At 35.7% G+C, this 22,356-nt stretch overlaps 1 protein-coding gene across 2 annotated transcripts in view; it reads right to left on the reverse strand.

Annotated features, from left to right (window-relative positions):
* Nucleotides 1-516: 516 nt before the first annotated feature.
* Nucleotides 517-22,356, reverse strand: part of LOC116167495 — a 31,707-nt gene continuing 9,867 nt past the window's right edge. The window contains exons 1-6 of one of the 2 annotated variants that reach the window (XM_031482889.1): nucleotides 10,219-10,304; nucleotides 9,976-10,065; nucleotides 2,650-3,082; nucleotides 2,479-2,601; nucleotides 1,880-2,424; nucleotides 517-1,828 (exon numbers count right to left, since the gene is read on the reverse strand). In XM_031482889.1, the coding sequence (XP_031338749.1) occupies nucleotides 1,217-1,828; nucleotides 1,880-2,424; nucleotides 2,479-2,601; nucleotides 2,650-3,082; nucleotides 9,976-10,053 (1,791 nt within the window). In that variant the 5' untranslated portion in view covers nucleotides 10,054-10,065; nucleotides 10,219-10,304 and the 3' untranslated portion in view covers nucleotides 517-1,216. Of the gene's footprint in view, nucleotides 1,829-1,879; nucleotides 2,425-2,478; nucleotides 2,602-2,649; nucleotides 3,083-9,975; nucleotides 10,066-10,218; nucleotides 10,305-22,356 lie in introns of those variants that run through there. The other variant, XM_031482888.1, reaches the window with a different exon arrangement.

The raw sequence follows: 22,356 nt of genomic DNA on the forward strand, positions 1-22,356 counted from the left end.
AAAGTGAAAGAATGTGTTGTCGGCGGTCGAATTTAGTTTTTTCAATTGCCTTAACTGGAAATTTTTAACGTAGGTAATTATCACCAATAATAACAAAAACACCTTCTCCTGCAATACTGGGATAATTTTTTGAGCAGCAGAAAATAATAGATTTGAATATCGATCTTTAATCAAAAAGTGAAACAAAATTGATTTTACGTTTGTTCGTTCCGTACTATTGCGTTCTTAACTATAGGCATTGAATTTATATAAATTCAATGCTATAGGTATACTAGACATGGGTGAACGATTAAGGTCATAAAGATGTGCCACATCCGAATTCCTAAGACATACTTACTGCACAGGTACTTTTAAAAACTGGTATTAGTGCTGTAGTAATGAGCCATCCGACTTGAATGATACGGGTACCAATTCTTGTTTTTGGCACTTTCACTGCAATAAAATTTAACGCACGACGAATTAGTATGCGAGAAACTTTGACGTTCACTTATATAAGGATGTCACATTATGGAAACATTACAATTTATATCTTTATGTTTCTATTGTTTAAAATTAACAAAAAAAAAGTTTGATACTCTTATTGCTAAATAAAGACAACACTGAGCAAAAAATGATTACATAGCTACAAAAATTGTGAACAATACAACGACTTAGTTTCACAAATGTTTACATACTAAATATGAAATTTTATACTCCTGCGTTAATTTAATTACTAGGCATTACTCGTCATCAACTTAAAATTGTACATTAAAAAAAACACCAGCACGCGAAATTAAAAAAAAACGTTATTTACAAACAACTAATAGTAATAACTGTACAACAAAAAATCATGTACGACTACCCTACCTACAGCATGTGCCTGTTTTGGAGAAAACCTTTTTTTTGGTATCATGCAGTTAACTATGTTAGATTAGTTTAAAATCAAAGGTCCCTCCCTCTTTTATATTCGCGCATATTTTGTACCCTTTTCCTGTTAAATATTATAAGTAAATGTATCAGTCGTCCGTGGCCGGACATAAGAAAATTGCCAACCATTAATGTCTAATAAATATATCTACACTAAATACGCACACTACTGAAACGCGTATCACTCGAATATTTTAATTTACCTAGATATTGCAAATAGGCCCCATTTTGTTACTATTACGTTTTTACTACGAAGTCACTTGAGCACCAATAAATAAATAACAACAAAGGAATCGTTCCTGAAGTAACATCAGTCGGGTGATTGCTCATCTTCAGTCTTTGAGACAGTCGCACTGTTGCTGTCCGCAGAACCATTAGCTTCAGAAATCGAGGTTCTTTCTAGTTTAGGTTTAAATCTTAAACCTACCCAGTTGGCAAATGTACTCATTGCTATTGTTCCATTCTGATGATGAGCCCGTTGGGCTATTTGTTCCTTTTGCATTTGATAGCGGTACAGCAAGGTACCGGCCACAAGTGCGGATACTACCGCCGCCACTGCTACTAAAACGAATAGAATACTGAAACCAGGCACTGGCATGCAAATTCCGTACACCACTTCCTCGCGTATTCTCCCTTGGAAGACCGTTACTGCTTCCGCACGCGAATCGGGGCTAAAGGCCAAATCGGCCTCTGAGATGACTTCGTATAAGCCACTCACACCAACATCCGCACTGCGCACTTTTCTATCGGCCACTACAATATTCCGCTTCCTTCTTGACTTATTTGTGAAACTTTGTATCGATTCCGTCACCGTTTCTTCGTCGGTGTCATGGGACATGCTTCGTGGGGCGGGCACCGGGATTTCTCCTTGTTTAAATTGGCGTGGTCCGTAAGGGAATTGTTCGTGTCGGGAGTAAGGCTTCTGGAAATTTTGTTAGAGAATTACCTAGGTAATACAAAAGGTGTTACATACCTTGTTGGGCAATTCGGCAATATTTAAAACCGGATCGGAATTCTCTACGACCTCGTAAACGTTAGTGGCCTGAGTAGGCTTTGGCATATCACCACGTAACGGAATCTTCATAGGGGGAAGATTACCCCCAATCGCCGCGCCTTCGTCACCTTCCTGCACGATATCATCATAGCTCGCATCGTCGCGGTTATCAACGGGGTCGGGGAAATCCGCCGTCTCTTTGCTCACATCCTTACGATCGATCGGACCCGAGAAATGACCGTTGTCGAGTTCACCGGCGCCGTGTTGTAACTGACAGTGGTCCAGACACCCGTGCCTACATATCTCCACCTTGCACTTTATGTGAACACTTAGGGCGTCTGGGAATTTGAACGCGTGGAAAAAGGCGTAAGTGATCACCGACGCTCTTTCATCGGCACCTCTTGCCTTTAAGAATCGACTTATCATCTTTGGACGTAGTACGCAACCGAACTCGTCCGACAGCTGAATTACGTGACCCCCACCGTCGGAGGCGATGCAAGATTTCACCCTCATATCAAATTCTCCTGCAATAAAAGTTGGTCTAGACAAAACCCTTGACGGTAGGTACACAAAATTACCTCGATAGTCATTAATTGCCACTACGAGAGTGAGGGTTGATCCCAAAGGAACAATTCCACTAACCGGTGGAGCCCAAGGTCCCTTTCCGTGCTGTATCTCCATCCAACAGTCGACGTTATCGCCTGAACAGGTGAACGTTGTTAGTTTGTTTTGAGGGTCTAAGGACTTACCTCTGAAATCGAGTTGCACTACGTCTAAATCGGCGATGACCATTGGAGGTTTTGAGGCCGTCTTCTCGTAATCGTTGAACCATTCACAACGTAAACGTTTCGCCTCGTCCCACACCTCCAGTAAGTCTTTGTCATATTGCACGACGACCGTATTTTCGTAAAACTGACCGTGCAGATCTGGCTTAGTACCACAACGCGTGTAAGCAATTCGAAATGAAAAAAATGTTTGTCCACTCGACGGCGGCACGTACACACAACGAGGGTCACTGTGCTGACCTTTCGATGACACTATTCCTTCGAACGGATGTGAAAACGATAAATGGACGTCCATGTGATCTTTACCGCACATCACTTCCAAAGACTGAATTGAAGGCATTCCATCCGGCCTGTCCAACGGCCATATATCACCGGCTCCGAGTACGACGTGAATAATCTGAAAAGCATTCAAAGATTATACGGAGAAAAGGTAAAATATTGATGACTTAATGCCACATGAACCGTTAGAGGTAATGCTCAGTTATTAGATTCTTGACCGATGACCTTTAAAGACAACTGGTCAACGTGACACTGCCCTTTGTAATGGTCAAAAGAACCGCGCGAACAGGTAATGTGGGTAAATTTCGGTTCCTTGACCTTTTCGCCTACACGAATTTGGACCGATGCACTTCGTTGACAAAAATGCGTCAGTGAAAGTGCAGTATAGCAAACGATGAATTAACATATTCATTAGAAGCAGAACGTTGGGATATTAGTGGGTCATTAATCAAATCTGTTCCGTCTAGAGCGTTCATTCAAAGCTCGCCTTTTCGAACGTTTATGGAATTCGGTATTGCAGGAATTCGTGATGTAGGTCACCGGTACAAGGAATTTTAACAGCACTGCGGACCAAACCCACTAACTACCAATTTAGAATTTCAATAAACTGTATTTCATTCGAGCTTAGTGTGACCTAGAAATTTACAGTGGGCTATTTAACGATCATCAACGCATTACAAAGTAGCTACAATTCATTCGCTGTCTCGGCGGAAGAACAAGATTGCGAAACGCATTTCGTGTTATTCGACATTGTATTCTACACAATGGGTAGACAAATGTCCAGTTGTAGATAAGTACGTGTCGTAATGTGTGGGAAATGCTACGATTGGTGTAGATTTCAACAAAGTTGTGAAACGGGTCAAAAACCCGCTGGCTATCGCCGCACCCGTTGTGGTCTTGCTTGCTATTAGCATTACTAATGTTGAATGGACTCAGAATTTTTAAGCTTTAGGTCTTATACGTCGCCGTTTTGTTCTTCGCTTGCCTCGAAAACTGAATGTATGCAGCACGTGACATAGAAACGGACAGGAGAAGAAACGGGAAGTTTCATTAGCTGTAGAATGTCAAAAGGAAGTTAATATTTATTCAGTAATTTTTGCGTGTGGATATGTAAAATCAAATACAGACACCGTTAATTTACTAATTCGAAAGCCTACCTAGATAAGATGTACAACAAACAACCATAGACTAATTGACTAGTACTACAGTGTATTGAATGGCAAATTGTTATTTTAGAAAACTGGAACGATAAGCACTTAGGTGTGACCAAGGTTAAGTAATTAACGTGGATGCATTATTTGTACTTCATTATTACGCTACGCCGCCTGAGCTTTAACTCCCGTTATAAAGTCTTACATCCTCGGCAGATTTTGAAAGCTTCCCAAACGCTGTAATTACCAAACGAAGTTGACATGAATTTTACATTAAGTTGGGAGTTAATTAAAGTACAAAGGAGAACAAAAATTGATACTTGGGTATTGATTATGGCTTGTGCAAATTCAAAACTTCAATAAAGACCCTGTTTCCTGTGAGATCATTCACGAGTCCTTTGGTACATGATTTACATGTCCCTTTTGTTCGTGCATCTTATACTTCGATATCTGAGATACAAGAAAACGATAATTGTGTCCTTTTTGTAACTACATATTTCTTTAAAAATCCGTTAAAACCTCTAAAATAGGTATACATCTAAACTCGCGCCGCCCTTAGCAAAATCTCTTTATGACATTTTACATGTCCGATAGCTTCGATGGTGGTCAACGTTAGGTTTCTGATAAAAGATATGATATGATATGAGCTATCGTATATTGTGTTATTGTTATATAACTTTTTTTTTTATTTCCTTATATTCGTACACATTATAAATTATGGGACCAACATAACGAAAAGGTTTTCGAAAGGTCGTAAAATTGGGTTTCAGCGGTTTTACTTTATTCTTATCCTTACCTCGCGTATGCCTTTCATATTTGTTACTTCTAAAACACTCGGACCTTTCGAAGAACTCTTTCAGTACTTTGTAAATAAATAAATTTTAACTTTGAAATATGGGGAAAGAGAGGGCTAATTTATTTTGAAATGTAATAATTTCTTACCGCGTCTATTAATTAATGTACGTAGTGAGGTACCATAAGCAGCGCCCCAGCAAGCAATCTCTTACTGAATGAATAGTATACGGTCTTTAGTGCACCTAGGGTCAAAAAGTTTCTTAAATAATATAATTTTTAATCCTTTTCCCTAATTGCAGTTGTATTATTTCGTATTGACAGAGTTGCTTATTGGTACAACTGGGACTATGATACTTCACTACCAAATCAGTGGATGGGGATTCACCTTTGAGATTAAAATATCCTATTTTAGTTTTTGTGATATTAATATTCACTTTATTTGCAGCAATTACCTACTAATTTTGTTGACATCTTTTTGAATAAAATTTGTTAAGGCAGACCAATCGGCAGCACCGTACAACAACGTTTTGTCGTCCGCAAAAGCTGTTAACCGTCCACAAAATTTTGATGTTTAAAGAATCAAATGCTTTTTGAACATCAATAAAGTATCCGGCTGACTCTAACCGATTAGTAATATTACTGTAAAGTACAGCCATAGTAGGGATTAATACTTTTTTAGTACCAAGACCTTTAATGAAACCGAATTGATTCTTTGATCCGTGATATCTACGAAATCATTGCAAAATCGTGATGAAATCTACGAAATCATAGTGAAATCTTGATGAAATCCGTGAAATCTTAATGAAATCCGTGAAATTTTGACGAAATCCGCGATATCCACGAAATTATAGTGAAATCGTGATGAAATCTACAAAATCATACCTTAATCTTGATGAAATCCGTAAAATCTTTATTAAATCTACGAAATCATAGTGAAATCTCGATGAAATCCCTGAAATCTGGATGAAATCCACGAAATCGTAGAGAAATCTCATTGAAACCCGTGACATCTGCATGAAATCCGTAAAATCTTGGCGAAATCCTCGAAATAATAGTGAAATTTTGATGAAATCCGCGATATCCACGAAATCATAGTTAAATCGTGATGAAATCCATAAAATCTTAATTAAATCTACGTAATTATAGAGAAATCTCAATGAAACCCGTGACATCTCGATGAAATCCGTTAAATCTTGGTGAAATCCACGAAATAATAGTGAAATTTTGATGAAATCCGCGATATCCACGAAATCATAGTTAAATCGTGATGAAATTCGTAAAATCTTAATTAAATCTACGTAATTATAGAGAAATCTCAATGAAACCCGTGACATCTCGATGAAATCCGTTAAATCTTGGTGAAATCCACGAAATAATAGTGAAATGTTGATGAAATCCGCGTTATCCACGAAATCATAGTTAAATCGTGATGAAATCCGTAAAATCTTGATTAAATCTACGAAATCATAGTGAAATCACAATGAAACCCGTGACATCTCGATGAAATCCGTAAAATCTTGGTGAAATCCTCGAAATAATAGTGAAATTTTGATGAAATCCGCCATATCCACGAAATCATAGTTAAATCGTGATGAAATTCGTAAAATCTTAATTAAATCTACGTAATTATAGAGAAATCTCAATGAAACCCGTGACATCTCGATGAAATCCGTTAAATCTTGGTGAAATCCACGAAATAATAGTGAAATGTTGATGAAATCCGCGTTATCCACGAAATCATAGTTAAATCGTGATGAAATCCGTAAAATCTTAATTAAATCTACGTAGTTATAGTGAAATCTCATTGAAACCCGTGACATCTCGATGAAATCCGTAAAATCTTGATTAAATCTACGAAATCATAGTGAAATCTCAATGAAACCCGTGACATCTCGATGAAATCCGTAAAATCTTGGTGAAATCCTCGAAATAATAGTGAAATTTTGATGAAATCCGCCATATCCACGAAATCATAGTTAAATCGTGATGAAATTCGTAAAATCTTAATTAAATCTACGTAATTATAGAGAAATCTCAATGAAACCCGTGACATCTCGATGAAATTCGTTAAATCTTGGTGAAATCCTCGATATCCACGAAATCATAGTGAAATCAGAATGAAATTCACGTAATCGTAGAGAAATCTCATTGAAACCCGTGACATCTCGATGAAATCCGTTAAATCTTGGTGAAATCCACGAAATAATAGTGAAATGTTGATGAAATCCGCGTTATGCACGAAATCATAGTTAAATCGTGATGAAATTCGTAAAATCTTAATTAAATCTACGTAATTATAGAGAAATCTCAATGAAACCCGTGACATCTCGATGAAATTCGTTAAATCTTGGTGAAATCCTCGATATCCACGAAATCATAGTGAAATCAGAATGAAATTCACGTAATCGTAGAGAAATCTCATTGAAACCCGTGACATCTCGATGAAATCCGTAAAATCTTGGTGAAATCCTCGAAATAATAGTGAAATTTTGATGAAATCCGCCATATCCACGAAATCATAGTTAAATCGTGATGAAATTCGTAAAATCTTAATTAAATCTACGTAATTATAGAGAAATCTCAATGAAACCCGTGACATCTCGATGAAATCCGTTAAATCTTGGTGAAATCCACGAAATAATAGTGAAATGTTGATGAAATCCGCGTTATCCACGAAATCATAGTTAAATCGTGATGAAATCCAACGAAATCATAGTGAAATCTCAATGAAACCCGTGACATCTCGATGAAATCCGTAAAATCTTGGTGAAATCCTCGAAATAATAGTGAAATTTTGATGAAATCCGCGATATCCACGAAATCATAGTTAAATCGTGATGAAATTCGTAAAATCTTAATTAAATCTACGTAATTATAGAGAAATCTCAACCCGTGACATCTCGATGAAATTCGTTAAATCTTGGTAAAATCCTCGATATCCACGAAATCATAGTGAAATCAGAATGAAATCCACGTAATCGTAGAGAAATCTCATTGAAACCCGTGACATCTCGATAAAATCCGTAAAATCTTGGGGAAATCCTCGAAATAATAGTGAAATATTGATGAAATCCGTGAAATTTTGATGAAATCCGGGATATCCACGAAACCATAGTGAAATCGTGATAAAATCCACGAAATCGTAGAGAAATATGTGAATTGTTTGTGAAGTTTATTTGTGTTTTCAATAAACCACAGACGAAATTTGGTGGTCAAATCCGTAAGATTTCAATGAAATCTGTGAAATATGGATTATAGTGTAAGTCTCGATGAAATTTGTGACATCGTAATGAAATCCGTAAAATCTTACATTAATACATTAATAATTACAACATTATGTAGCGTTACACAAATTCACAGCCTTTATGCTCATTAAAAAGTTGAGTGTCCCAAATTGAAAAAAAAGTTTCTTTACTGGAAAACATGAAGTCGTTTTTGAGCTATTGTGGCCCTTTTAGCTCCTTGCGGACCGAAAAATGAATAAAAAATTCCCAACTCTTTTATTTGTTGAGATATCGACTTGCGGTTTGTTAGACAGAGGAAGGATTCTAGCGTATAGTGTAGAAAAGTGGGTCACCTGGCACTTTCGGTTCGGGAACAGCTCTGTCCCTTTTCTTACGAACCGTTTTCCGTAAGGGGCTGATATTTTTACACCCCCGCATGTCGATACCTCAAAAATGATGAAGTTGAGAGTTCAAAAGAGGGGGCCTAAAACGTCCATCAACTTTTACCACAGAACACAATGAAATGCCTTTATCAGATCAAAGAAACACAAACTCAGATTTCTTCCTTTTTCCATATATATTTCATCTATTGTTCTTTCACATCCAATCGCATTTCTTGTTCCCATCACTCTTCTAAATCCACATTGGTCTTCTGCCACATTTTCTTCCATTCTCCTTTCGAGCATTCTATTTAACACTCTCAACACTATTTTCTCATGAGCTATCCATAGGATTTGGACTTTTTTTTTAATGTACGTCTTTCCGAGAACTTTCCATTCGTCTATTATAGAGTTACATTTCTCGTTATATTTCGGAAATTATTCGGATTCCTCGGATTTTGAAAAAAAAATTGGAGTCATCCAGTTTAAAAGACAAAGCATCGTTTTTTTCATTTGTTTATTTAATTAATGACTATCATAACTACGGAGATCGGGTGTCTCATATTATTTTGTTATCAAAAGAAGTGATCAAATACGGATTTTCAAAAAAATCGGATGATTTGTTAATTTTCGAGATTACTTTTTTTAAATTTTTCCATAAAAAACAATAACATTTGAAAATGAACGTTCCATACCAACTCCACGGGATTTTACATGTTACTCTGCCTAGATCTCAACGGGACGTTGTGGCGAGATAAAGCATCGTTCTTAGGGTATGGGTCTATCTGTTGAGTAATTTAGTAGTTAGTGTAAGCATGCCCACTGGTCATCGGAAGTGCTTTAAATCAGGTCCTTTTCTCCTTAGCTCTCTATCCAGACATATTAACTACACTTAAAGCATTGCTAAAAAGACGTATTACCTATTGTCCATTTTTCAGAAATAAAGATTGAAATAGTTCACGTGAAATTTTCTTAAATTGTATGACGTCATTATGCTGTTAGTGTAACAATCAAGGTCCTATGTATACTCAAAGTAGGAACTCCTCCTCTGTGCCCACTGGATCATTAACAAAATATTCACCTCATTAGACTAGCTTAGCTCCATGACTCGGGGCTTCCTTCCGAAATGTTTGTTCAATAAAAGTTGGATATTAACCAATTCACACATTTAATTGTTTAATTAAAACTATTTAATAAAACGGTGAAAGGTACAGAGTAATTGACTTAGTTGGTAATAAGCAGAAATCATATTTTCTACGCTCTATCAGCGTGGTGTGACGTTGCCTACCATTATATGATCATCAGAAACACGTTCATCTACTTGCGGTTATAATTAAGGCGTTTGATTTACATAAATTCTCATTCATCCTGTTTTAGATACATACTCGTTCATACAAACACAGAACTTGGTAGACTAGGAAATGCTTTACATCTATCTCCAATTATTGAAATTTGACTTACAGCCAGAAGGTAACATGAGATGCAACAAATGACTGGCGTTGGTGATAGTCGCCACAGTTGGTTTTGAAAGCTCCCCATCTTTGGACGGCCCTGTAACAAAAACGGAGGTTAGCAAAATTGACGACTTCTCGACATGCTTTTCGCGCATAAAATTCGCTCTAGATTTGTTTCCCGAGGAATAGGTAAAGATCATGGTAATGTACACTTGACGTTTGGGTATGGTACTAATTAAAATAACCGTACTGGTCACATATATGTGCAGCGGAGCATCGTGGCCCGGTCCAGCCCGGTGTCAATAACCAAAGGAGCCCGCAGGCAGCCGCACAATAGCGGTCATGTGAATCGCCGACCAAACCAGCCACACGCAACTTTATACCGTGAACACGTGTTGTGTGTAATTGGCATTGATTATTGGACACTGGTCATCATTCAACATCGTCTCTTCTTATCGTTTTTCAACCAATCATTTCCAGTCCATATGATTCATGTAACCATAACGTACCTACCCAATCGAAAGGGAATCCTCGTGCCAAGCAAATGAAGCGTAAAATCATTACTCGCCCTACCTATTTATCTGTGTACGTCTTCTAACAGCCAATTAATTAATACACTTGCAAATTAAATGGTAATTAACATGCGCCAACTGATGTAGTAATGATACAATCAGGAAGTCGTAAGGCGTAATTGGCTAGGAATTATATTGGAGGCGCTTGGTTTGTTTGTTATTATCCATTTTTATGCATACCTAATTCTGCTAACTATCTCATTAATTTAGTATGAAATGGTATTAGATCGCGGAATGAAGTTACTACTTTTCCAATAATTAAGCCTTTTAGTGGAAGTGGAGGAAAGGATATGAGGTTGTCACGTGCACCAAATTGTTGTAATTATGTCCTTGCGCCCATTTCTTCAACGATGCGTGTGTTTTTTGTCGTTTCCTCAGCGAAGTTATTAACTACGCGAATGAGAAAATGGTACAAAATTTATATTACCGGTATAATATGCCCAGCAGTCTTTACCGTTTTACTTTTACTATTATTACACTATTTTATTATTATTACGATACTTATTTGTATATGGTGAATCTTATAACAGTCTTAGATGACTGGAAATCTAAGCTTGAAGGTTAATGGCATATTAAGGCTGTTACCGTTCTTAATCAAAAGAGCAATTTTTACAGCGCATTCTGTACGGCATATCCGAGGTCTCGATCTTCCAAGGACCCTCCACACACAAAAATCCCTTATACTTGTCTAATTAATTCCGGGGAACCTACATACGTAGCTATTGATCCTTTCGTTTTTAAAAACCATGGATAAGTAAAGAGCATAGATTTTTCGAAGTAAACCAAGGATAAAAAACGTTTCACTTTATTTCTTTTTAAATTGTTTATGTCATTCCAAAAATTTTTCTAAAATTGCCGAATTATAGATTAATATCTACTTGAATATATTGGTAGATATGTTTTATAGTGTTGAGGGAGGCTAAAAGAGGAACAAATTGGAATTTTTGGGGCGTGGTTCCCAAACAATACATTTTTTACTCCCAGTTTATTTGCAAATAAATGTTCTTGCTCCTGTATGTCTTCAAATTGAACTTTTTTGAAACAATACATTTTCTAGTTTCTCCTAACAGGTCCATTGCTCGGAATCTGCGCATTTTTTTAAACGAGAATAAATCGGTAAATTGTGTTTTCACTATTTTTCTTCCAAGATTCAGTATTGTATTAATAGTCCATTCCTGAATTTTAATGATTTCGCTGTTATAACTTTTTTTGGCGTCTGCGTTTTTGAATTCTTCCATTTTCACATAATTTTGGTTAGGTCCTTTATCGAAAAAAGAAAATTTTTGATCGACCCTCGCTAAATGTCATATTGTTTTTAAATTTCAAATGACACCCTCCCTAAACAAATTATAGCTCTGCATAGCAGAAACTACACCATTTCCACAAAAATTTTCACTTTCTACCAAGCACCATCTACCATCTGACAGTTTTTGAATTTTATCGTTTCCGCTTTTATGCATTTTGTTAAATGAGAAAGCGCATGCTACGCCACTGGAAACCTTTTCGCTGGGAATGCAGCAATTCAAATTGCACAAGGACGAAGGCTCGCGGGTGGGTGCGCATTCTTTGGCTTTCCCCATGCACGAAAAGGAAAGTAGCGAAGTTTTAGCTGTGTTTGATTACTGTAAGTAGCATAGGATATGTTTGATTTTATAAATTTGAATTTGCAAGAACATTCCGGAATATTCGTAAAATCAATTAACAGTTGAGGAAGTGGTCTTACTGAGTGGTAGTTTCTATTTGATATAGGTAACGCGTACGTAGTTTTGCAATGTCCGGAGAAGTTCATTGGAATTGTCGCTCCATTTACGTTTATAGAAATTGCGAGTTAGGAAAATTCCTTTAGGTAGCTTAATTAATTTGTATTCGTTGACGTCAGAGTTAGATTTATTATTTGTTAAGGAGAGAATGAAAACTACTAATGGGTGTTCATCCAATTTGGGGCATATTATAGTTTTTGATGCGTAGGTAGTCAAAGTGGAACTTCCCATAGGTGTGGATGCTTTCATTTGAGATTTATTTAATTTTCATTTCATTTTGATATTTATTCAATTTAGAGTATCGTAGGGATACTACTTTTGTTATTGGATTGTATGATGGATCGGGGCTTTTGTTGATTTTATCGGGAAGAGGGGGGGGGGGTAATATACAGGGTGACACTTTTAAAACCTTCAATGGGCGATATCGTTTTTTATATTAGAGGTATCACAAAATGGCCAAAACCGTTTCGGTAGAATCGAGGGGGAACCAAAATGGTCATATAAAGAAGGAACCAACTTCAACCTCGTACCCCCCGCCTCCCCCATGCCTAAATTTTGATTTGTGATGTATCACTTGTGATACATCATTGGAAAGCTCTTAAAAAATGCTTTTCAGAAATACCAACACTGGTACATTTAAACTGCCCATTCACAATTTATTACACTAAAATTTGAACGCAAATAGACAACTTTTATTTAATAAAATGTTCAAAATGTTCACCGTTTTGTTCTAAACAATACCACAAACGGTCTTCAAATTCATTTCTAACATTTTTAAACACTTCCCTGGAAAGTGAACGGCACTCCCTGACTATCCGGTAGCGAAGATCATTTATGGAAGCTGGTTCAGTTTTGTACACAACCGATTTTAAATGACCCCAAAGAAAGAAATCCAATGGTGTCAGATCTGGAGATCGTGCTGGCCATTCTTCGTCCTATCCACTGTCCCGGAAATTTCTCATCTAAAAATTCACGAACAGCCATAGAGTAATGAGGAGGAGCCCCATCTTGTTGAAAATGTATGAAATCTTCAATCAAATTCATGTTTCCGGCTCGACGGTATTGTGTAGCATGTTTAGGTAAGTATCTCCAGTTAAATTTCCTTCGATAAACAGAGGACCAATAATGCTATCACCTAAGATACCTGCCCAGACGTTAATTTTTTGGGGCCGTTGAGTATGCACCTCGCGAAAAAGATGAGGATTTTTATCGTCCCAATACCGGCAGTTATGTTTGTTCACATTTCCATTTAAAAAGAATGTACATTCATCACTAAAACAAATGTTTTTCACCAGTTCCGGATTATTTTGAATATTCTCGGTCATTATTTCACAAAATTGGATTCTTCGATCGGAGTCGTCTTCGGTTAGTTCCTGTACAATCTGCATCTTATAAGGGTAGAATTTGTGCACCTTAAGAGTTCGTCGTACAGTTTCTCGCGAAAGTCCGGTCATAGTCGCTGCTTTTCGAATAGATGATGTTGGGTTTGCACCAAAATGACCTAAAACTTCAATCTGAGTAGCTTCATCCATTATTCTTGGTCCGTCTCTTTTCTTATTTTCCACTGACCCAGTTTCTTCAAATTTAGTCACTAACATTGCAACATAAGTGTGACTGACACGTCGTTCTGGGTGTCGGGCATTAAAAACAGCTGCTGTTCTAAATGCAGATCGCGCTTCAGAACCATAGATGAAAATAATTTCAACTCTTTCGGCTAACGTGTACACCATTATGAAATCTTTAGTTAAATTCAAAATTTGTAATTTTCTTGCCAAGAAATACTAAAAACGAGACTAAAATAATAATAACCGATCAACAAATAAAGCAATAGAAAATTATTATTTACTAAAAATTGCTGTCATTGTTTTTCCAAAGCATCACTAGATCTAAGAAATTTTTTTTTATTTCAAACACTGACAAATTCATCACATACTCAAATTACTCATTTTTATTACATAAATTGTGAATGGGGAGTTTAAATGCACCAGTGTTGGTATTTCTGAAAAGCATTTTTTAAGAGCTTTCCAATGATGTATCACAAGTGATACGAGGTTGAAGTTGGTTCCTTCTTTATACGACCATTTTGCTTCCCCCTCGATTCTACCGAAACGGTTTTGGCCATTTTGTGATACCTCTAATATAAAAAACGATATCGCCCATTGAAAGTTTTAAAAGTGTCACCCTGTATTTGTTGAATTTGAATGCGAGCTGATTTAATTAGGTTCAAACGGTGCACAAAAAATTCCCCTACTGAAAATCGTATGCGATTCTTCGTATCTTGTTTTATATTAAAGTAAAGCTTTTTTTTCTTTCTTGTAATCAATGAAGTCCCTAGAGCTATTCTCGTGTGATTAAGAATAACTTTGATTTGAATTTGGATTTGATTGTTTTTGTTGTTTTAACGTTTTTAATTAAATTTCACTTTTCCAATTTCTTCCGTGTTATTTATGCTGGCCGATCCTTAGAGCGGCACGCACAAGCAACTTTCGCAGACAATCACTAGACAATTTTATGACTTGATTTCCTAGTTAGTTTTGGTGTGACTTTTGATTTTTGATTTGGTGTTGCACGGTAATCTGCTGGCTGGACTTGGATCATTACAGAGTGCGTGATGTTTTGTTTCAGTGGAAATTTTGTAGTTTCGGCAATCCAGAGCTTTGAGTAATATTTTCAATAAACCACTTGCTCTATTATCTTCATTATCTTTATTTAAATTCAAAAAGCTTCCATTGATAATAGAACATTATTGAGATATTTAACAAAATAACATTTTTAGATGGCACACCTTGGATATCTTATATACGTCGGAAGAAAATTAAATTATGGATCAATTTTTTAACATAATCACCGTTAATTAATAACAGATCTGCACAGCACTAATTTAATCTAAATTAGAATAAAAAAACACGAAAATATATTTAAAAAAACCTAATGAGGCAAAAAATCATTCATCTGTCAGCGTGGCTTTATTAAAATTAATAATAACTACAATGAATTGTAGCGCTTTGTATGAATTGAGAGCTATATTTTGGGTATTATTGCTGTATAGTAGATTTACTTAGTTTTCATAAATGATTGTTTTCTTTTTTTTTCGTTTATCGAACTGCTATTAATTTTTTTATATATAATATGAAGAAATATGTTGGCCTTTGGAATTTTTGATGATACCTCTACTTTGTCAATTATGCAGGAAGGTTTTTTTATTTCGATAATTATACAAAAATTGTAACTTTTAAGAGATGTTGACAATTGCAACTGTCTGTCCTAGAAGAAAAGCGCAATGAATCGAAGCTTCAATTTTGTCAGAAAGATTATAAGCTTTTTGATGTCGCCCAATTCTATAGCGTTTAAATTAATTGAACTAAAAAATATCCAAGTTCAAAATTTTTTAGTGAATCCAATTCGATTTAATTTCCCAGGCCTTAAGTGAACTACAATTATATACTAGGTGGAACTGTCCTAAGACAGGTAGCAGCTGGTTCTCCACTCTCCTCTATCCTGAGCTGAGCCTCCTTCTTCATTTAGTGATAACTTTTCCTTCCCAGCATTATATTTGTTAATAATCCAGTTTTTTGGTCTTCCTCTTCCCCTCCTTCCGTAGATCTTTCTTTCGATTATCCTTCTCATCAAACGGTCTTGCCCCAAAATATGGCTTATCCACTTTCCGTCTTCACATTGAAACTTCTTTCCTCATCCAGTGGTCTCAAAATATCCGCACTCTTTCTGTCCACTTTGCTTGCTTTATCCGCCATAGGCGCATTTCAAAGTTTTCTTCTTTATTATTTATACTCCAGGTTTCTGATCCATATGTGACAACACTCCTAAAGAAAGCCTTAGAAAATTTTTTTTTCACTACTAGCGTCTGATGACATGATTATTAACCTTTTTTCCACTTGTAAAGTAGGCTTTCTCGGCATTTGTTCAAAGTGGTTAATAATTTTTTATTATTAACTAGTAGTCAATAATGAGAACTGTCACGCTGTCACTTTTAGAAAACACAACCCGAAATTTCGCTCAATGAACGTTTAGACAAGTTCTCTAAAACGAATAATTGCCACCATTCGCAATTTCCAGAGAAATTACATACCTAAAATTATCACATTTTGAAAAAACTCGAACGAAATTTCTCTTTGAAAAATCTCAATGACAGAACAAAATACGGCCTGTTTGACTTGTACTTCCACGTACTTGATTGACATGTTAAATTAAGAAACAAACAATTCTGTCCAACCGTTAACTCTCTTATCAATATAATATGTTAATTTAGAGGATTTCAAGTGCTAGTAGTGAAAAAAATAGTATATATACCACGGTAGAGAAGTCTATTATTGCCTTCGCACCTTACACCCCTCGGCGCAAGCGCCTCGAGATGTAATCTTGGTGCTCAGGCAATAATAGTGGACTTCTCTACCTTGATATATAATGTACTATTACGTAATTCAATCGGTATTTTTTTTCGCAGTAAGCAATCCTTGCACCTTTCCGAAGCTTTCCTTGATATATTTCACTGTGCATCCTCTATACTTGTACTTGTACCCCTTCTAATTGTATTTTTACTTTTTCATCTTCTTTACTTTACTCATCAGCACTATTTTTGTTTTTCCAATGTTTGCCTTCATTTCAAATTTCCTTCCAACCGAAAATATTATTTTCTCCATCATTATGTGTAGTTCCTTCTCTGTTTCTGCCAGTATTGCGGTGTTTTTTTTATTTAACATTAAGTTTCGACCGGTCGAGTGGGGCAGGTTGTCACAAATCAAACGGGGCAAGTTGTCACTGGTAAAATAATCTAAAAGCGCTAAAAAAATCTGTCTTCTACTCAAAGGCTAAGAGAAAAGAAATTTCATCAGACGAGGAACACTGTATGTGTCTTTATTTGCAGAAAACTCTACAGATTTTCAGTTGAAAGGTGTATTAGATGTACAACTTGCACACAATGGGCACATGAAAACTGTACTGATAGAAATCCGATTTATGTATGTCACAATTGTGACTCGGAAGACGATTATGTAGTACTTCTTCGTAACTGTAACTTCTTTTTCTGAATACAACCCTTTGATTTCTTATTTTCTTTATTTTTGTGATACTGTGACAACATGCCCCAGTTGTCACAAGAATTCTACTGAAGGTTAAAAGACCACACTATTTTAATCGTTGGTATCTAAAATTTCAAAAAATGTAAATAGGTAGTCTACATACCAAGTATTTAGAGTAATTTTGGTTCAAAAATATTCATAGGCGTCTGAGTTTTAACGACTGAATCCAAAATTGTGACAACTAGCCCCGGTCTCCCCTAATTAATTGCACGTTCTGGAATTAAGGAGTTGGCCTAGCAAATAGTGTACGATTTCTGATTGATAGTGACCCACGGGTGTTATTTTGGTAAAGTATGTATCGTTAAGAAAAATACAGGGATGAATCAGATTAAACATAGCAATATTAACATGTAATACATACAGAGTGGCCCAACGAGAAGTATAGAGAGGGCTTTTAGGGTATTAAATTTAGAAATTTCGAAAAATCCTCGAACACGTCAATTTTGTATTCGAGGGGGACAACTTTTGGAATACAAATCACAAACCCAAGTCTTCACTCCTCTACGTAGGGAGCTTAACCCCTAAAATTTTAAATGGAATCCTATGGCAAATTATGGCACATTATTTGAAAGCCAATTTAATCGTGATTACTAATCTTCTTTGATTTTTAAATTCTATTGATTCGTTTCCGTTTCCATGTAAAAGACCTGGATCGTCTTATCTGGAAAAACAAACAGGGAATAGTCTAAATAATTGAGGCAAAACCGCATGTATTTGTAGATATATATCGTCTCCTTTCTCAATTGTGAATTGAACTTCAGTAAAAATAGACCAAATTTCGATTACGCTGGGTATTAAGCTCGAGTCGCAGATTTATAACCATTAACTCAATAACCAAAAGAGCTCAAAACTTTTGGTTTGCAGCACAATTCAGCACAAAACAAGCTCAATTCGACAGAGTACCTACCTATAACAATTTAAATATTCTTTCTATGAGCTGCCAACTTAATGGACTTGGTATAAGTCCATGGTTATTGAGTTATATCGTTTTGAAAATGCGGCGCCAGCTTAATGCCCAGCGCCATTGAAATCCTTGATGAAATTAGTACGGAACTAGAAAGATAGTAACTTAGAAATCTCTTATTCATTAGTTCAGTCAGTACTGCGCCCCATCCCTGCAGTTTTTCCTGTCAATCAGATGCCAGATTTTTATCTATCAAAAGTGAGAATCAGTGTAAAAAACAAAATGTTGGATACATATTTATACGATACCGAAATCGAAAGAGTAAAATTCTCATATAATTCATTGTGGGTTATCCCGATCGCTACGCATGTTATTAATTAAACAATTTGTATGTTCCTTGTAACGGCAGCCGGTTAATGATAGGGACCGCTGGTATATTATTAAAAAATAGAGGCACATGATATTTTCACGAGTTCTCAAAACTATTAATTATAATTAAAGATTACTATCAGTTATCTGACACACGAATTGAATAATTGTAACACTGTGTTCCTTAATGGAGTTCCCTTCCTTTCTAACTACCAAAATAATCATTACCTACAATTCCAAGCGGCGAAATATTAAACAAAGTTATCGATGTTAGATCAGTGTTGTCAGTGGAAGCTGAATAAATCAAGTTTGAAATATGAAAGATTAATGAACGGAATGAATAAGTATGCTAATCAGCGTAAATTCGCCAATCCCACGCACAAGCCATTTTCTTTCCAAATTACGCATTCCAATTTCCATTCCAGAGATTTTTTTTTCTAAATTGATCTACCTAATGATCGCTCACTTGTGAACAATTTCTTCGCGGAGAAATCGAAACGTATAAGATTGAAGAAGTATAAATCAATATGTACGAAATTATAGATTACGTTTTACCTGCAACTGTAATTAAATCTTTTAACTAACGTTATATGTAATCACATCGGTACGTGCAAAATTTAAATAATAAAGATAATAAATCAATCTCAGTTTGGCAAAATACTAATGGATAATTATAGTGCGAAAAGAACCTTTTTTAACCGTATAAGGTACAGGTGCATCGAACCCATTTACTATATCAAATCAATTTTTTATAAATTAAATATTAGATAAAACAAACAAGAAAAAAAATGATATAAACGGTTAATTAAATTGAATGTGTTGCGTGTATTCCTCTGGTCCAGTTCATTTATGTATGGTGACGAAGCAGTGAGTGGACTTTGTTATTGGCAACATTAATCAAAATTGCTTTAGGCAATCAGGCATCCGCGGGTATAATAAACAAATCGCGATCTAGATTACTGTATTGATATGTTCGTGAATCCACAATAAATGGCAATTGCAAAATATTATTGCCGTTTACTACTAATATCAATGATCGATCTATTTCCAAAGTTCTTGGTGGAACCGTTTGCCAGGGCCACATTACTATACTCTTTTTTGTTAACCTCGAACGCCACTTGGAATTTATTATCTAATTAACTGATTTAACATTATTTTCGATTTCAATTAAGAAAGCCCTCACATTTCTGTATCGCTTTTCGCATCAATAGAGAAATACACCGCGGGAATATTCGGCAGTAAGAAAACTCGCCACAGGGTGAAATCGCCAATATGAAATATTCGCCACAAGAAAGTTCGTCCTTAGAAAGATGCGCGGTTGGGTGTACTCCACTTCAAAATAATTTGCCTTCAAAACGCACCGCCATAGCGAAAACCCTTTTCCAAGGAAAATGTATCCCTAGAAAATCGGCACTAAAGAAAGTTTGCCTCCTTCGGAATCATCACACCCCAGGGAACAGTGTCAATTTTCAGAAACGATAATCGTTTAATGTTTAAATAATTATCCCTGTAGTATTCGCTCCTGAAACTTTTGCTTAATTAAATCCGCTTACGAAAGCTCGCCTTCGAAAAGTTTATTTCTGTCGGAATATTTCACCCCTAAAAAATTCACCTTAAGGAGAAAAAAATCAATGAAAAAAAATGTGTTCAAAAGACACCGATCGCATTTAGACAAGTTTAAGTAAATACGACTCCGGAATAATATAATTTCGGGAATTAAATACGCAGAGCATTCGCCTTAAAAAACACCATTTTGGGGTTTAGGCTCACAAAGATTTACCCTCGGAATAATCATTTTCGAGAAAAATTTGCAACGAAAGTTAGCGTTCAGTAAGACTTACATAAATTACCCTCAATAAAATGTACCCTTGGAATAATAACCTCGCGTCTCGAAAACATACCGACAAGTAAATAGCTGAAACGGGATTAAAAATTCAAACACTGAAGGCTGTTAGGAGGAAGGTCGCGTGTGAAGTAATAATCTTCATTAGATGTAAAATAATTAACGTAAAAAAGGAGTAACAACTTATTTCCAAACTTACCAACAAATATAACGAGAAAATTCAAAATCAAAGGTGTGAAGCTTAATTTAAAATCATAGCGAAAGACAAAACTAGAACCATGCTGAAAAGTAGGGTTAGGAATCAAATTCTTGCATCAACAAATACTTACGGGATTGTTACTTAATTAGTTAGACATCTTAAAAAAATGAAGAGTGGTATAAATACCACCAGAATTTAAATTATTAGAAATTAAAAGGGTGCACCCCGCTGGAGGTCATATGAAAAACGTCGCACCGAGCACTGTCAATTAGAATTATTGTATTGGATTCTCCAAACGGGGGCGAATGGTAAATCGTTGTAAGAAATTTAGACCTTCCCCCTAGATTCTTTAATAATATGAAAATTTGAAATTATGCTACTTGTTTCGACATTTTTCCAATTTATCCAGATTGTTTATAATCAATTACTTTGTAAGTATTTTGATACATTTTATTTCTTGATATTAACTTAGTATTCTAGTTGCCTGAAGATATGACATGGAGATGTCGAAACAGGCAGCATAATTTCAGATTTTCATATTATTAAAGAATCTAATTGGAAGGTCTAATTTTCTTACAATGATTTACCATTCGCCCCCATTTGGAGAATCCAATACAACACTATGAATAGCATTTACAATAAAATTTATTTTTAATATCCAAATAAAAATTGATTTGGGGTCCAGCTGGATTTCGAAACGCTGGAAAATCTCAACAGTCTTGAATTTCCCGAAATCCGTAATTCAAATGAAACAACACTATTCAATTTTGACTTATACTAGAAATGACCATCGGTTAACCCGAAACAAAAGAAATTTTCATTGAACAACAAAAACAAATTTTATCTGGATTTTCTTTACTTTTACTGGAATTCAAATCGATACATAATTTTTAAGATCGCATACAAAACAAATGGTCTAAATTGGGATCCATCTTGTGAACTCTAAATGGGGTTTCAAACTTCTTCCAAATTTAATAAATATACCTTCCCCATGAAATGAAACTGAAACTTTCATTAGATGTTCTCGAATTTTTGTTGCACGACGCGGCCGACCATTAAAAATGTATTGAGATAATGGTACAAAAAAAATTCCAAAAATTAAATGGATTCGGAACCCACCAGCAGCAAGTTGGTACGCTGGAATCTTCGAGCGAATGGTTCGTTGTTGCAAAGACAATTTAAGAAAAACCCTGGGAAAGGCAAGAGTTACAACAGATGAGTTGTCTACCATTTTATGTGAAGTAGAAGCACTTGTAAACTCTCGTCCTTTAACTTACATCAGCGAAGATCCTTGTGATTTATGTCCAATTAGATCTGATTTATTTTTGCATGAATTACGAAATCAGGAACTTCCCGAATTTCAAAATTTGGCCGGGAGAACGACTTATTTGTCTGAATTACGCCAGGAATTTAAGAAGCGTTTCACCGAAGAATATTAAACTTTATTTTTAAAGAAGAAATATTAAATTTTCAGTAGTATGGTCATTTTAGCAATTACAATAGCAATAGAAGAATGACTTTAAGCTTCTTGATAAAGACCAATTCCATAAAGAGTTGAATTAAAAAATCTCGGCGCTTAAAGGCGCCTCGTACGAAAGACTTCCGAATTGTCAGGCAAAATTCACATGTCGTCCTTGGTAAACAA

This window comes from Photinus pyralis, unplaced genomic scaffold (assembly GCF_008802855.1).
Source record: "Photinus pyralis isolate 1611_PpyrPB1 unplaced genomic scaffold, Ppyr1.3 Ppyr1.4_LG3b, whole genome shotgun sequence".
Classification (NCBI taxonomy): domain Eukaryota; kingdom Metazoa; phylum Arthropoda; class Insecta; order Coleoptera; family Lampyridae; genus Photinus; species Photinus pyralis.